This window comes from Loxodonta africana, chromosome 6 (genome assembly GCF_030014295.1).
Source record: "Loxodonta africana isolate mLoxAfr1 chromosome 6, mLoxAfr1.hap2, whole genome shotgun sequence".
NCBI classification, from domain to species: Eukaryota; Metazoa; Chordata; class Mammalia; order Proboscidea; family Elephantidae; genus Loxodonta; species Loxodonta africana.
Window position 1 is genome coordinate 87877610 of NC_087347.1, and position 16141 is coordinate 87893750.

General features: G+C 35.3%; 1 protein-coding gene across 20 annotated transcripts in view; it reads left to right on the forward strand.

Moving 5' to 3' along the window:
- The window catches only part of BAZ2B (bromodomain adjacent to zinc finger domain 2B), a 463153-nt gene that overhangs the window by 188759 nt on the left and 258253 nt on the right, over positions 1–16141 (forward strand). For 18 of the 20 annotated variants that reach the window (XM_064287090.1, XM_064287092.1, XM_064287091.1 and 15 more), the window contains one exon: positions 14071–14113. The exons of 1 other annotated variant lie outside the window; for it this stretch is intronic. Coding sequence is in view for 15 of the 19 variants with exons in the window: in XM_064287075.1 (XP_064143145.1) it covers positions 14071–14113 (43 nt within the window). In the remaining 4 variants the exon portion in view is untranslated. Of the gene's footprint in view, positions 1–10820; positions 10842–14070; positions 14114–16141 lie in introns of those variants that run through there. One more of the 20 variants, XM_064287087.1, reaches the window with a different exon arrangement.

Below are 16141 nucleotides of genomic sequence, written 5' to 3' on the forward strand. Positions count from 1 at the left end.
AGGTTTTGGTAAAATATGTTTTCATTCTTATTTGAGTCTACGAATTTTTTAATCCCCTCTTTTACCCAGTTGTTTTTCAGTGAGGTGTTATTCAGATTCCGTGTATTTTTTTTTTTTCTTGTTCGTACTGATTTCTACTTTTATGGTGTTGTGATCAGAGAAGATGCTTTGTATTGTAATTTTGGATTTTATTGATAGTTGCTTTGTGGTCTAAAACGTGGTGTATTCTGGAGAACGTTTCATGTGCGTTGGAAAAGAATGTGTGCTTTATTGCTGTTGGGTAGCTTTCTATATATGCCTGTTTGGTCAGGTTGGTTGATTGTGGCCTGTAGATCTTCTGTATCTTTGTTTAGTTTCTTTCTAGATGTTCTGTCCTTTACCAAGAGTGGTGTGTTGAGTCTCCTACTATTATTGTGGAACTGTCTATTTTTCTTTTCTGTGCTTTTGGAGTTTGTTTTATGTGTTCTGGAAACCTTGTTGGAAACCTGGGTGACATAGTCTTTAAGAATTTGGCTGCTAACCAAAAGGTCGTCCGTTTGAATCCACCAGGCGCTCCTTGGAAACCCTCTGGGGCAGTTCTACTGTGTCCTGTTGGGTCGCTATGAGTCGAAATCTACTTGCCAGCAATGAGTTTTTTTTTTTTTTTTGAGCCCCTTTGTTGGGTGCGTAAACATTTTTTAAGGTTATGTCTTCTTGGCACGTTGTCCCTTTAATCATTATATAATGTCCTTCCTTGTGTTTTATGGTGGATTTTGTCTTAAATTCTATGTTATCTGTGATTGGTGTTGCCACTCCTGTTCTTTTTTGTTTACTATTTGCTTGGTATATTTTTCCATCCTTTGGTTTTTAATCCATTTTATGTCTTTGTGTCTAAGGTGTGTCTATTGTAGACAGCATATAGATGGGTCGTGGTTTTTAGTCCATTCTGCTACTTTCTGTCTCTCTGTTTTTGTGTTTGTGTGTGTGTGTGTGTGATTTAGATTAAAGTGTAAAGATAAAGTGGTTTCTCATTGAACGGTTAATACACAAATTATTCTGTGACATTGGTTGCCGATCCTGCAGTGTCTCTACACTCTACCCTTGCCTACCCCAGGTTCCCTGTTTCCATTTGTCCAGTTTCCTGTCCCTTCCTGCCTTCTCTTTGCTTTTGGCCTGATGGGTCCCTTAGTCTTGTATACATGATTGAACTATGAAGCATGTCTCTCACATGTGTTATTGTTAGCCCTATAAAACCTGTCTAATATTTGGCTGAAGAGTGAACCTCAGGAGTGACTTCAATACTGAGTTGAAAGGGTATCCAGGGGCCATACTCTTGGGGTTTCTCCAGTCTCTTTCAGACCAGCAAGCCTGGTCTTTTTTTGTGCATATGAATTTTATTCTACATTTTTCTCCTGCTCTTTCCAAGACCCTCTGTTGTGATCCCTGCCAGAGCAGTGAGTGGTGGTAACTGGGTACCATCTAGTTGTTCAGTGCTCAATCTGGTGGAGGTTGTGGTAGTCACGGTCCATTAGTCCTCTGTTCTAAACTTTCCTTAGTGTCTTTGTTTTTTTTTTCTTTCTCCCTTGTTCCAGCCAGGATAGGACCAGTAGATGTATCTTAGATGGCTACTTGCAGGCTTTTAAGACCCCAGCTGCTACTCACCACAGTTGGATATATGAGATCACTCTTATATAAAAATATATGAAAATGTTTCCACACTATCTGTCTCTTTACATGTATATTTAAGCCACTTCCATTCATTGTAATTATCGATAGGTATAAATTTGTCATTGATGTGTTTTCTTTTTTTCGTGCTGACGATTTCTTTGTTCCTCTTACTTCCTGTGCTGAGTTCCTCTTTCATGGATTTTCTTTTCTTTTGTTATTACAGATTTTTTGTTTACTGAGTGTTTATGTTTTTCTTCTTTTTTGTTCTGATGAGTAGGTTTGTTAACATTTTTTGTGGTTGTCTTGAAATTTACCCGTATCTTTTGAAGTTTGAATCTGTCTTTTTTACTTGATATCACCTGGACTTCCTCTCCATTTGAAAATTCTATACCTACTCCATTTATTCCCCCTTTTATTGTTTTGGCATTGTCATCATTTATACATCGACGTCTCTGTTTCCCTGTTTTAAGTCTTTTTTAGGTTTGTATTTTATTACTAAGAGTTCTTTACCGAGGTTGGTTTCTGGCTTATGCTGTCCTGTGTCCTTGATTTCAGTTGTAGTCCAGTGTTATTGGTTCTCTAACCAAAGGACTCACTTTAACATTTCTTGTAAGTTTGGTTTGGTTTAATTTCTGTTTGTCTGGAAATATTGTAATTTCAACGTTGTATTTGATAGAGAGTTTTACAGGATATATTATTCTTGGTTGGCTGTTTATTCTTTCAAGGTTTTATATATGTCATTCCACTGTCTTCTTGCCTATGTAGTTTCTATAGATTGGGGCCGGGGAAGGGCGTTCTTGTTTCTACTCACCAGAGGGGTGATCGGTGAGAAAGCATGTTTCTGTGGTTACTGGGTGCTTTGTCTCCTGTTGTGAGCTCTGTAAAGCTGCCTTCCTTCACTTCCTGCCTGGGGTTATTGCTGGCTGTGTTTGAAGATGGCCACGCAGTGCTGTGTTGGTTAGCAGGGAACCTCCAGCCTGTGTCCTTCCTTATTCTCTGTTTTTTGTCACCTTCTTCTTCCATTTAGTGTTTGGTCTAGTTCTTTATCTCTTTGTTTGATGTGCAGGGTTCCAGTATTTACATTTGTATCTGTTTTACTTAGTTTTTTGGGTCTTTGCTGCAGAGGGATGGCATGGTACATCTGTCTAGGGCACCATGTTGGCTCTACCTCCTGCTAGAGTATTTTTAACAACTCAGTAGAAAAACTTTCCTCGGACCTCAATAACAAAAAACGCTGTGCTTCCTCTAAGAAACTATTTTCATATTATGAATACTGTGAATAGCATAAACTAACAAAAGACGCATATGGTAGTTATTTCTTCTTTGCATTGGTTACCAGGAAACACAAAACCATATATTTGGTCTGGAAACAAAGGGTACAGTGCCTTATGTTATGTATTTTTTATACCAGCTTTATTCTTGGCCTCATCTTAATTTTTCTCTCTCTTAATATGTTTAGTTCTTATTTTTTATACTATGTATTTTAGTATATTACCTCATATCATGTTTTTAGAACAAGGTAGAAGGATCTTACAGGAAAAATAAATTTATAATTAGAGAAAAAAACTTTACAATGCAAATAAATGTGTGTTTGAGTAACTTACCTAAATTGATTTACACTAATATGTAAATTAAACAATAGTCTACATAACTATCACATTTTTAACTTTTTTAAAGAGGCAAGAGAACCTGGTGGGAAGTAGTTAATAATAAGCATCCTAAAGAGAACTCTGGGAATAATGAAGACTTGTGTAAATTGTGATATTGAATTGTTTCCCGTTTTGGGTAGGGTGATGAGTTACAGAATAGTGGGATGCTGGACAACCGAAAGTCAAAATGGGTCTGTACAGAGGAGGAAAGAAGAAAGTACAGTGGCAATGTTTTTTAAAGTTGCTGGCTCTACTTTTTGTCTAATGTTGATCCTATTTAAATCCCACCGTGCATAATCATATGAACCTGTTCATGGCATTGTTTTTATACTGTGCAGCTGCATCTGTATTGCTTAGAAGGACATTGCTGTCATATCGTGAGATATGTTAACATTGCTTTGCATAATATTTTTAACATGGCAGTCTTTATTATAAAATAATATTCTTTCTAAAGAATTTTTAATTGAATTATCTATATGTGGTATTCCCCTCCATGACTTTAATATCGTTTCCATATACTTCTTAAATTAGTCACCATGTCTTATATTTATTTGCATTTTCAGTAGAATGGGCCGTTTTACACATTTGTTAGATGCCTAGTAATCATGATTTTGCTTCTGTAATTTTCTCCATCATTTTTTTCCTTCTCTACATCATCTCATCATCATATAAACATGCTGTACTGTTCCCTATTTTAATACAAAGAAAGCATTCAAGACTCCACATCCCCCCAGCTACAGTACCAATTCTCTACAACCCTTCGTAGCAAAACTCCTTCAAAGGGTTGTCCATACCCTCATCTTACTTTCTCCACTTTACCCACCCCATACTTTTGTCTTCAACACTCCACTGACAACATTCTTGTCAAGAACACCGGTGAAATTTATCTTGATAAATCCATTGGTCACTTCTCCGCCCTCATTCATGTTAAGTGTTTTCCCTGCAGCATTTGTCACAGTTGATCATGTCATCCTTCCTGAAGTTCTTCACTTGGCTCCTTAACATGTCCAAAATCGAAGTCTTGATTTCTGAATACTCTCACCACTGCTCCCTACCAAATCTATCCCTCCCCCTAGTGTTCTCCATCTTAATGATTGGCAACATTTTTCACCTGGTTGCCCTAACCAAAACCATGGAGTCATTTTTGACCATGCTTCTTTTTTTCTTATTGAGTCCATCAGCAACCAAATATCCTACCACTTCTCAACACCAATGTGATTACTATGACAGTCATCTCATCACCTGATTTAGTCTCTAACTGGTCTCTGTATTTTGATTCTTTCCTTCTAGCTTTCAACACACCTGGAATAACATCCAAACTAATTACTGTTAACTTCTAGGCCCTACATGATTCCTGCCTAGCTCTCCTACCACTCTTTTCTAATTTATTGCACACTAACCCCACTTGTTCTTGTCATTCTTTGAAAACATCAAACTTTCCCACCTCAGGGCCTTGGCACTTGCTATTCTCTCTGTTTGGAGTGTTCTTCTTTCTTACTTCATTCTGGCCTCAGAGTAATTATCTTCTCAGAGAAGACTTCCTTGCCATCACTTTCCATCCCCTTATTTTTCAAAAGGATGTAATTTTTTCTTTCTTTTTTAGTTGTTTGTAAGCCTCTGTATGAATGTAAGTTTCAGGAAGACAGAAACTTTGTTTGCTGTTATATTCCCAGGCCTAACACAGTACCTGTCACATACAAAGCAGTCAATAAATATTTACTGAATGAATGAACAAATGAATTATTGATTTGATGTTTATCAAATCATTAGTGAATAAGAAAAATTTTAGTTTGTGATTTATATTCTGATTCCCACACTTGATAAATGTTTTTAACTAGCTTTTTTCATCAAGTATATAGCAATTATGTATGTATTCCTTATACTTCTTTCATCTGTGTACCTCAAAAAATTTGATAAGCATAATTAGCTAAACTTCACAACATCCCTATGAAGTAGATAATTATGGTGTGGCCACCCGAAGCACCAAGAGATTGCCTAAGATACATAATGAGTGTGTGCCAAAATCCTGAATATGGGCCAGGGTTAGGTAGTCTCTTGATGAGAGCATTAAACCACATTTCTTGTTTATGATAAAATCAATCTAAGAGTTTTTAGGAAAAAAAATAGTACTCATTAGTTAATACCCCTAAAAATTCATAGCAAGGTATTTTTGATACAAATAGTAAAATATAAATTATCTGAAACCTATTATTTGTTATTACTGATAGTATTAGTTACTGGAATTAAGCAAGTATTTCTTGTACCTGTGTTTTGTTAGATTGCTTAATTTCCTCACCAGTCTTCACAACGATAGTCTGAATTGGATCTTTCAAGGTTTGATTTAGGTTTAAAGTTTAAACATTTGGAATAGCATCATTTCAGTCTTTTAGCTATGATACATGAAAACTTTATAAAGCTATGAGCTTATGTTTGCCTTAGTTGCTGGCTTCTTCAATGAGGTTTTTTTAAAGGCTACCTTAATATAAATGACAAATTATCTGTCAATTTGGCATTTGTTGGTAGGACTAGATGGATTCTAATTTTGATATTAAAAGCTAAAATTTTTCAAAACTACATTCAGTAAATGCTTTAACTTAGTTTCTAGTAATTCCTAAAATCCTGTGTGTTGCTATAATTTGAAATAAATTCCCTACAGAACTTGTAGATCCTTAGAGAAGTAAAAATACAGCTAAAACAGCATATGATTTTTTTCTCAAATGAAACTATCTGTTGTATTATTTCCCGCAAGTGATTGGCTCATATTTGGATGTTGTGTATATATTAACCTCAGGAATGTTTCAACACCAATTGGCTGTTCTACCCTCTCCTTCCTCTACCGAATGCCCATTTATGGCTCTAAAAAGGAAACATATGAACAAGTGAGTAAAGATTTTGAGAAGTGCTAATTAGTGTTGAAAGAACAGAGTGGTAAAATTTATGAAAACAGGCAGCTTGTGTATCTTAATTTTTTAAAATAATTTACCAAGTATACTAGCCAGTTGCACTTTGTTTGCAAGGTTTTTCTTTTCAGCAAAACACTTAAGTTGTCATCTGAGCTCCAGCTAAATTTGATGTAATAAGACTTTTGTTCACTGTCTAAAACTTTTGTGAGCCAACCATTGGGAATTATATCTTTTCTAGAAAAATTTCAATTGAACAGAATAGTAACGACAAGTGTTACAAATGAAGATTATTATCCATTTTGAGTTGAATGACAATTTTTTTGAGTAAAGATAGTGAAATTATTAATTGATAAATTTTTGTAATTTATGGGAATGTAAAATCATTATCAACATAAGAAGTACCTGTGTTAACATCTGTTTATATTTGTTTTTTTCCTGAAGAGTGGTGGCTTGGGAGGGTGACAAAAAGTTGGACTCCTTTTTAAAGTGTTAAAGTGATTGGACTTTAAAATTTTTTTTTTTATTCAGGTTTATTTTTTCATAATTTTAAAATTCTAGTGTTGTCTTTTTAAAAATTTATGTTGTGTGTTAGGTGAAAGTTTACAAAGCAAATTAATTTCCTGTCGGACAATATGAACGTAAAGTGTTTCATAGCATTGGTTTCATTCCCCTCAATGAGTCAACACTCTCCATTTCCATCCTGATTTTCTGTATTTTCCTGCCTTCTCATCTTTGCTTTTGGACAAATGTCACCCTTTTGATCTCATAACATTGATTGTTTCAAGGAGCACGTTCCTTTCAGGTGTTATTTTTTATTTTATGGGCCTGTCTATCGTTTAGCTGAAAGGTGGTCTCTCGGAATGGCTTCAGTTCCGGCTCAGAAGGGAGTCTTAAGGCCATAACCTTGGGGATTCCTGTAGTCTTTGTCAGACCAGCCAGTCTGGTCTTTCTTGTGAATTTGATTTTTTGTTCTATAATTTCTCTCCTCTGTCCAGGACCTTCTGTTGTGATCCCAGTAAGAGCGGTCAGTAATGGTAGTTGGGCACCATCTTATGGCCTCAGGGTGGTGTAGGCTGTGGTACATGTGGCCCATTAGTCCTTTGGCTAATTGCTGCCTTGAATCTTTGGTTTTCTTCACTCTCCTTTGCTGCAGACTGGGAAAGACCAATAGAAGTATCTTAGATGGCCACTCGCAACCTTTTAAGACCCCAAATGCTACTTATCCAAGTAGGATGCAGAACTTTATAACTCTCTTGTGCCGGTTGACGTAGATGACCCCCAAGCCTATGGCCCTTCATCTTTGGGCCTAGAAACTTCATCCTGCAAGGTGTTTGGTTATATGTAAGAAGTTTCCCTGACTATGGCTCTATTGTCTATATTGATATATAAGCAGCACCTATAGTTACGTATGTAGAAATATCTACCACCAAACCTATATCTGCAGGTAGGTATGTTCCTGTACACCCTCCCACAACTCTTGGTGTACCTCTGCCTTGTATCCATTCATAAATTAGTGTTTGTTAATACTATCATTTCAGGATTATCTATGCTGTAGTAATCACCATTATTGCCCTTTGTTCCCGCATTCCTCTCAGGGTCCCGCCATGCTGTAGTCCTGTTTTACTGACTTCTATATAGTGTTTTTTTTTTTTTATAGTGTATTCCTTTTCCCTTTACCAGTGTTAACATGTGTCCAATTTTCTCTCCTTCCCTTGTCCATCCCTGGTAACCATCAAAGATATTTTTTTCCCCCTGTGTGTAAACCTTTTTTTGTTTCTTTATAACAGTGGTCTCACACAATATTTGTCCTTTTGCGATCGACTTAGTTCACTCAGCATAATGTCTTCCAAATTCATCCATATTTGAGATGTTTTGCGGATTCATCATTATTCTTTATCAATGCATAGTATTCCATTGTGTGTGTGTACCACAGTTTGTTGATCTCTTCATCTGTTGATGGGTTCTTAGGTTCTTCCCATCTTTCTGCTATTGTGAATAATGCTGCAGTGAACACGGGTGTGCATATGTGTTATTTGTGTTGCAGCTCTTATTTCTTTAGGGCATATACCTAGGAGTGGGATTGGCTTTGGGTTTTGTTTAGTACTTAAAGCAGCTCTGTCCCATGGGGTTACTATGACTCGGAATCAACTTGACAGCAACGGGTTTGGTTTTTGGTTTTGTTTTTAGACTGAGGGGAGAGAATCCTTCCATATGTGCCATATTAAGTGCTTAGTCCAAACTCTGTCTTGCTGTTAAAGCTTTGCTCATCTTTGTTCCTGAAGACCTAATAAAAAAAGGAAAATAATTGACAGCAAAAGACATTACCAGGAATCAGAATGATTAAGATTTCATTTTGTTTTTCTAAATTCTGTTGAGATTTTAGTCATAGTAGCACATGAGTGAATGAAGTAAAGCACGTCTACCCAGATGAACAAAGTAAAGCAAATTGAAACTTTTAAATACCAGGCAATAGTGATGTAACCTGAAGAAGTTTTAAACTCAGTTCTTCAAAACCCAAGACTATTTCCCGTTACAAGTACTATGGTACATTAAAGATTCTATGGTAAAATAAACATGTTTTTTTCAAACACAAACTTGAAAGTTATTTGAAGATGAAAGAATTTCCCTTCTCCAAACTTGAAGCAGTTTTACTGAAGTGAACATATATTCTACCAAACATAGTTGGATAGTTTTTATTTTATAAAAAATAGGGAAAAAAAATTCAAATATTTATAAGAACAATTTTACAGTTTGGTCTCGCATGGTTTCAGAAATGCATCATTGCACCATCCAAAACGGTAACTCCTAGTACATTTAGCTATTTAAATTTAAGTTAAAAATAATTTAAAATAAATAAGATATGAAAGTTCCTTAGTCATGCTAGCCATATTACCAGTGCACATTAGGCACACTTGCCTATGGACCGCACAGATACTGAACATTTCTATCATTTCAGAAAGTTCTATTGCATGTACTGTTTAGAGTATTCCATTAGTTGAAGATCATATGGTCATCAGTTTCCCCAGTATATAATTTTTATTATTTACAAGTACTCGCCACCCTCCAACAGATGAGTAGATAAAATGTGCTACATACATGCAGTGGAATATTATTCAGTCATAGAAAGGAAGGATGTTCTGATATATGTTATAACATGGATGAACCTTGAAAACATTACACTAAGTGAAATAAACCAGACACAAAAGGACAAATATTTTATGACTCCACTTCCATGAAATATGTAGAACAGGCAAATTCATAGATACAGAAAGATTATAGGTTGCCAGGGGTTGGGGGAGGGGTAAATTGGTAATGATTGTTCATTGGGTACATAGTTTTTGTTTGGGGTAATGTAAAGCTTTTGGAAGTTGATAGTGGTGATTGTTGCACAACAATGTGAATGTAACTAATATCACTGAATTATACACTTTAAAAAATGCTTAAAATGGCAAATTTTATGTTATATATAGTTTATCACAATAAAATTTTGAAAAACCATATTATTATACACCTATCAGAATGGCTAAAAACGAAATAATAACAAAAGAGAGATAATGATAGAGATGGTCCTTAACATTTCCAAGCCCATAATCCAAGACTGACACACTGCAAATAATTGTGATTCATGAAATTTGATTTCATATGTAAATTTTGGAAATAAATGTTTTTTACACTAAGCACACCTCGAAAAGAGCACCAACCCCCCCCCCCAAAAAAAAGCAGGGGAAAACATAAAGCTGATATATAAATAAATTATTAAATATTTTAGTGACTACTATTTTAAAGGAATTTTAGGGTTAATCAGCACATATTTCCATGTTTAGGATGAGTGAGATGAGAAAAAGCAAATAGTAGGCATCCTGTGGAACCCTGGTGGCATAGTGGTTAAGAGCTCGGCTGCTAAACCAAAAGGCTGGCAGTTCGAATCCACTAGCTGATCCTTGGAAACCCTATGGGGCAGTTCTACTCTGTTCTATACAGTCAGTATGGATCGGAATTGACTCGACGCCAGTGGGTTAGGTTTAGGCATGCCATTCATTTGTTTCAGTGAAATAGGTGGCAATAAATGTCCTTACTTTGTAGGATAAATATCCTACTTCTGTAAAGCTGTCAAATGAAGGTTAAGATTTGGGTATGGTAAGGGAAGACCTTCTCTGTTTTGTGGCAGAGAAAGAGGGGAAAAAAAAGATACCATGTGCTAATTGCTGGAAAAATAGTCCTAGAATTATATGTCATGACTTAAGATTCTTTTTCCACAGTTTAACATTGGTAGGTGTTTTCTGAGGGTAAATTATAGTCGAGGTTTTCTCTGTGCATATTTACTAAAATGATGTCTTATAGAGAAATGGCACATAACTGATATATTTAGTTGAATTATATTTTTATAAAATATAGCAATACTTTTTATATGTGTGATTTGAATACATTTCCTAGTTTTGAGATGATTTTGGAGAATTACCTTTTGCTTGTAAAATCCACTTAAGATTTTTATAAGAAGGTTTAAGATTTGTCAGATTTCAACCTCTAATGTCATTTTAATTTCATGTATTTTTTTTTTCCTCATGCAATTTCAAGTACCCAGTAAGTCATGTGTAAAAATTGCTACCATAAAGAAGGAATGTCATCACTGGTTTTTTACTCTGTAAGTTGTAAGGCTTTAAGTATGCATTTTTTAACCATAGATTCTTAATTTTTTGGGGTATTTTTTTCTAAATATCTAAAATAAAATGGAACACTTACTTTAATCTTTTTATTCAGTTACGAATATTGTTTGTGACTACAGATTTTTGAATTACAGATTTTTTATAGAAAGTGCAGTTGCCTTCTTCATGAGACTTTTTGTATTGACACTTTTACTGTCACGAGACTGTTTTTCATATTGACTAAAGTTGAGAGCAATATAGTAGGCATAATAAAGATAGTTTTTTGGATATAGAAAGTTCATCTGTGCAGCCTTCCTTTGCTCTGATTTGATACGGTGGGTTGGAGAGGGATTGTTTAGACAGATGATGTTTCTAGTCTTAATTGTCTTTGACCTCCTATGCATAACATAAAAGCTGCTCAACACTTTTTCCTCCCTGAAATCTCTCCTCTTTTGCCTTCGGTCTCCCATTTCTCTACGTTTTAAACTTAAAAAAATAAAACAAAACTACAATGCCAATTCTCTTGCTTCCCAAGAGTCTTATTTGTAGATATTTTGCCACTTTATATGACTGATTTTGAAGTCAATCAATGAATCTCAATCCCTCTCTTATTAATTACAATTTCTAGATGCGATTGGGAGCATCTCCATTTGAATGCCTCATGGTAACACTGGGCTTAATTTTTGTTCAAAACAAAAGTCAATGCACCCATCCCTGCAAGGTTCTGTGGGTGCATCCCTGGTGAGTTAGAACCAATGAGATAACCTGTCATTCTTTGCTATCCTTGTTCGTGATACTTAATTTGAAACAAAGTCCTCTTTTTTCTCCATTTAGAATGTGCCTTGGGTTTTCCATTTCCTGTGCATTTCCTCACCATCGCTATCCCAGACTGGCATTATCTCATGCCTGTGACTTGCCACTTCCCATGTCCCCACCACCACTTCCTGCTTTACCTCTCTTTTGTTTGTTTTTGTTTTAAGCTTCCCAGACTCTTCCTGCAGTGGCTTGTTGTTGTTGTTGCTGTTAATAATGTATACCAAGTTGTTATGGTATATTTTTCTTAAATAGATAATAATTATTGTAAGGATAAGGGCTGTATTTTATACTTTCTCTTTGGATCCTCTGAAGTTCTGGGCATAGTGCTAGATGCAGTAGGAACTCGATAATTGTTCATTCATTTACGAAATATTTTTACTGAGCAGTTACTATCATTTAGTATTATACTGGAGCCCTGGTGGCACAGTGGTTAAGAAAGTGGCTGCTAACGCAAAAGGTTTTTTTTTTTTTTTTAGAACTACAGTAGTGCTCGGGTGATCAAGATAGTTTCTTCCTTTGTGGAGCTTACAGCTAAACAACAGTCTCCCATGGTAGCAGGAGGCCTCTCTGAAGAGGTAGCATTTGTTATGAGACCTGAATGAATTGAGAGAGCCAGTCCTTAAAGATGAGCAATTATTGCCCCACATAGAGGAAACAGTAATTTTAAAGCCCTGAAGTAGGACAAGTTTGGTATTTTTGTGAAATGAAAAAAACAAAAAAAACCATTGTGACTGGAACGTAGTAGAGAGAGAGAGCATCAAGAGATGAAGTCAGGGGACTAGGTGATGGAAGGCCTTATTGGTCATGGTTAGTATTGTGGATTTTATTCTAAACTGTAGGAAAGTCACTGGAGAGTTTTGAGAAAGGTAGTAATGGGATCTGATTTATTTGCCACTGAGTTAAGAATAGAAGTAGGGAGATGATAATAATACAAGAGAGAAATATCTTCAACTAGAAAGAAGTCCCTCGGTGGCAAACAGTTAAGCATTCATCTGCTACCTGAAAGGTTGACAGTTAGAACCCACCCAGGGCACCTCAGAACACTAGCCTGGCAATCTGCTTCTGAAAGTTTATAGCCTTGAAAACCTATGGAACAGTTCTACTCTGCACACATGGTGTTGCCATGAGTTGAAATTGACTCAATAGCAACTAACAACAGCAACAGCAGTATTAAGAAGTGTTTGAATTGAGGAAAATATCAGGAAGTATAGTTGGCAGTATAGATTGGATGGAAGGAAGGTGTGAGGTAAAAGAAGAACCAAGGAAACAGCCTGCTGTGCTTGGATAAGTCATGCAACCTCTCTAAATTCTATTTTTTCCTGAGTGTATGTATGAAATGCCTGTTTCTTGTTTCTTGAAGGAATTTTTCTAAGGATCTGAAGAAATAACACATTAAAGTCCATTGTGAACCTTAAAACATCTTAACATAAACATGTAAGAAGCTCATCTTAAATTAGGACTTTTTAATGAAAAAATTTTAAAAGCTTAGGTTTTATAGGGCTAAGAATTCAAAGCAATATATAATTTAGGAAAGAGTTTATAGCTTCCTTTGGGTTTATAGTTTAGACTAGATCCCTCCCAGTGATATTTTCAGCATTTAATAGTTCTGTCATTATTCATAAGGATTAAGCAAGAGGCAATTTCTTCTATATTAAGTAGCTTACATACTTTCTCACACTTTGGCTCTAAGCGGAGCTGTTATCCCTAGAGAGAAAGGTATCTATAAACAGTACCTGTCTCTTGTTTGTAAAGTGTTTTATACACTGTGTTTCTCTTAGTGCATATTTGAAAACAAAACTTCCAACCGAAGTTAATATTAACCTTAGGGTGTTGCTGATTATAAACAAAAACATAACTTGCCATACTGTAATGAATGTTGTTGTTGTTAGGGGCTGTTGAGTCAGTTCCAACTCCTAGTGACCCTATGTACAACAGAACAAAACACTGCCCAGTCCTGTGCCATCCTCACGTGTTTGAGCCCACTGTGCCAATACATCTTATTTGAGGGTCTTCATCTTTTCCATTGATCCTTTACTTTACCAAGTATGATGTCTTTCTCCAGGGACTGGCCTCTCCTGATAATATGTCCAAAGTACGTGAGACTTAGTCTCGCCATCCTTGCTTCTAAAGAGGAGCATATGGCTGTATGTCTTCCAAGACAGATTTCTTCATTCTTTTGGCAGTTCATGGTATGTTCAATATTATTCACCAGCACCATAATTCAAATTCATCAATACATAATGGTTTGTAGGTAAACTCCAGGTATTTTATGCTTACTTATATTTCCTGACAACTTTAAATACTGCATTATGGCATCAAGGAAGACACAAATTCTAAACAAACTTTTTAGTCTCTGAAATAACTTACTCAAGTATGATTCAGCTGATTGCTATTTCTGTTTTCCTATTGCAGATTTCTCAACAGAGATGTCACAAGATTGACCACATTGATTACAGTAAGATCAAAATTATAATTAAGCTCTTAAAGATGCTACATTTTCTCTGAGGATGTTAGAAAATATTTATAACCAATAGAGTTAGAAAATATTTATAATTTTAAATTGTTATTCTTCCAGCAACCAGATGGATATTTACATTTTCAGTGGCACAGATCTCAAACTTCTAGTTAGTGATTTAAATACTTTAAAAACACTGCTTTAAAGAATTTTTTAAAAATTTAAATGAAAATTACTTTTTATTTATAACTGAAATTACATGCCTAATTTTATTAACATACTTCAATGTGAATCATACTCTGAACATCATTCTTTTTGTTTGTTTGTTTTTGTGTTTACTGAAAATTAGCATGAAGTTCACAGTGAACCCTGCATTAGGAAAAACTTACATAAATAAAATCAGTTGAGGCTGTACTGAGTTATTAAAAAAGACTATGAAAATATAGACTATGATATTTAAATGATTTTATTATAAAGAGTCTTTGAAATATGGAGAGTTGTTTGAAAAAGGATAGTTCTGTTAAGTGAGTGATACTTTTCATTTTTAATTTATTAAAGTGTTAATTTCTACTGTGTGCAAGCAAAACTTTATCCAAGGCTTTAATCCACATTATTGTATAATTCTAACTTGTAAAATCCAAATTGTAGTAATGAGATTTTATATTGTTTTTGAAAAATACTTTTAAATAGCAGAGAAATAAATTTAAAGCATTACTCAGTGAATCTGCTTACTCTGTGAACTCGCTTTATTAATTCTGTTTTAAATGTTGAGTAAATAATAAAAGCAATAATTGTTAGAAATGTAAACCAATTAATAGGTAATCGTTGTATTATGTTCTAATATTTTATTTCAAAACTAGGTCATTTTGTTAAGTTAAATATTTTTTTCAGAGGCTAGAGAGAACTTTGGTTGTATTTTTGAAGACTTTATGCCATCATTCAGTCCACTGATGTTTATGGCCTGTTTATTTGTTTTCCTAAGGAAACATTTTAGCTCTCTGATTTGTAGCTCTTTGCTTATTTATTTTTTCTTCATCAGAACTGTGTTATCCTAACGGGATATCTTACATCAAAATATGGACATATTTCTGTAGCAACCTTCTGTTTAGCATCCAGTGCTTTACAGTAAAAGAGGTTAAAATTAGCTTGGATGAAAGTTTTTTTTTTTTTTTTCCTTGCTTTTAAGAATTAAAAAATGCTTACTATCACAGTGCATTTTTAGGGTAAGATTAAGAGAGTTTTTATCCACAACTCATGTGTAATTTTCTTTAGTTGCTGTTGAATTGATTCTGACTCATGACAGCCCCATGTGTATGGAATAGAACTGCTCCATAGGGCTTTCAAGGCAGGCTTTTTTGAAGAAGGTTGCTAGGTCTGTCTTCCAAGGCACCTCTGGATGGGTTTGAACCACCAAGCTTTTGGCTAGTAGTCAAATGCTTAACTATTTATACTATCCAGGGACTCCTGCAACTGTTCTAAATTCAAGAATTTCAGTAAGAGAGATGATTTTCAATATTATCATATGTTAAATTAGTTAAAGAAGTGTTCATTACTTTTGAGAAGTTCATAAGTGACTGAGATTAGAAGCCATTATTTTATAATAATGTCAGAGCTGTGAGGTTTTCTCCAGCATCTTGAGTCAAGGAGAAGAGAAGGTAGGTTTCAGCACTGATTCATGTTGAGGGTGCTAGTGAAAGAGTAATTCTAGTTATTGCCCTTGAGGCTAGAAAGAAGTGAGGCCTTAAAAGGTGGAGTGATGAGATGATAAAGTAAGTTCTAAAAGAGTAGAATCTTGTGATTGTTGTTGTTGTTAGGTGCCATCGAGTCAGTTCCAACTCAGCGACCTTATGCACAACAGAACGAAACACTGCCCGGTCCTGCACCACCCTTACAATCGTTGTTATGCTTGAGCTCATTGTTGCAGCCACTGTGTCAATCCACCTCGTTGAGGGTCTTCCTCTTCTCCGCTGACCCTGTACTCTGCCAAGCATGATGTCCTTCTCCAGGGACTGATCCCTCCTGACAACA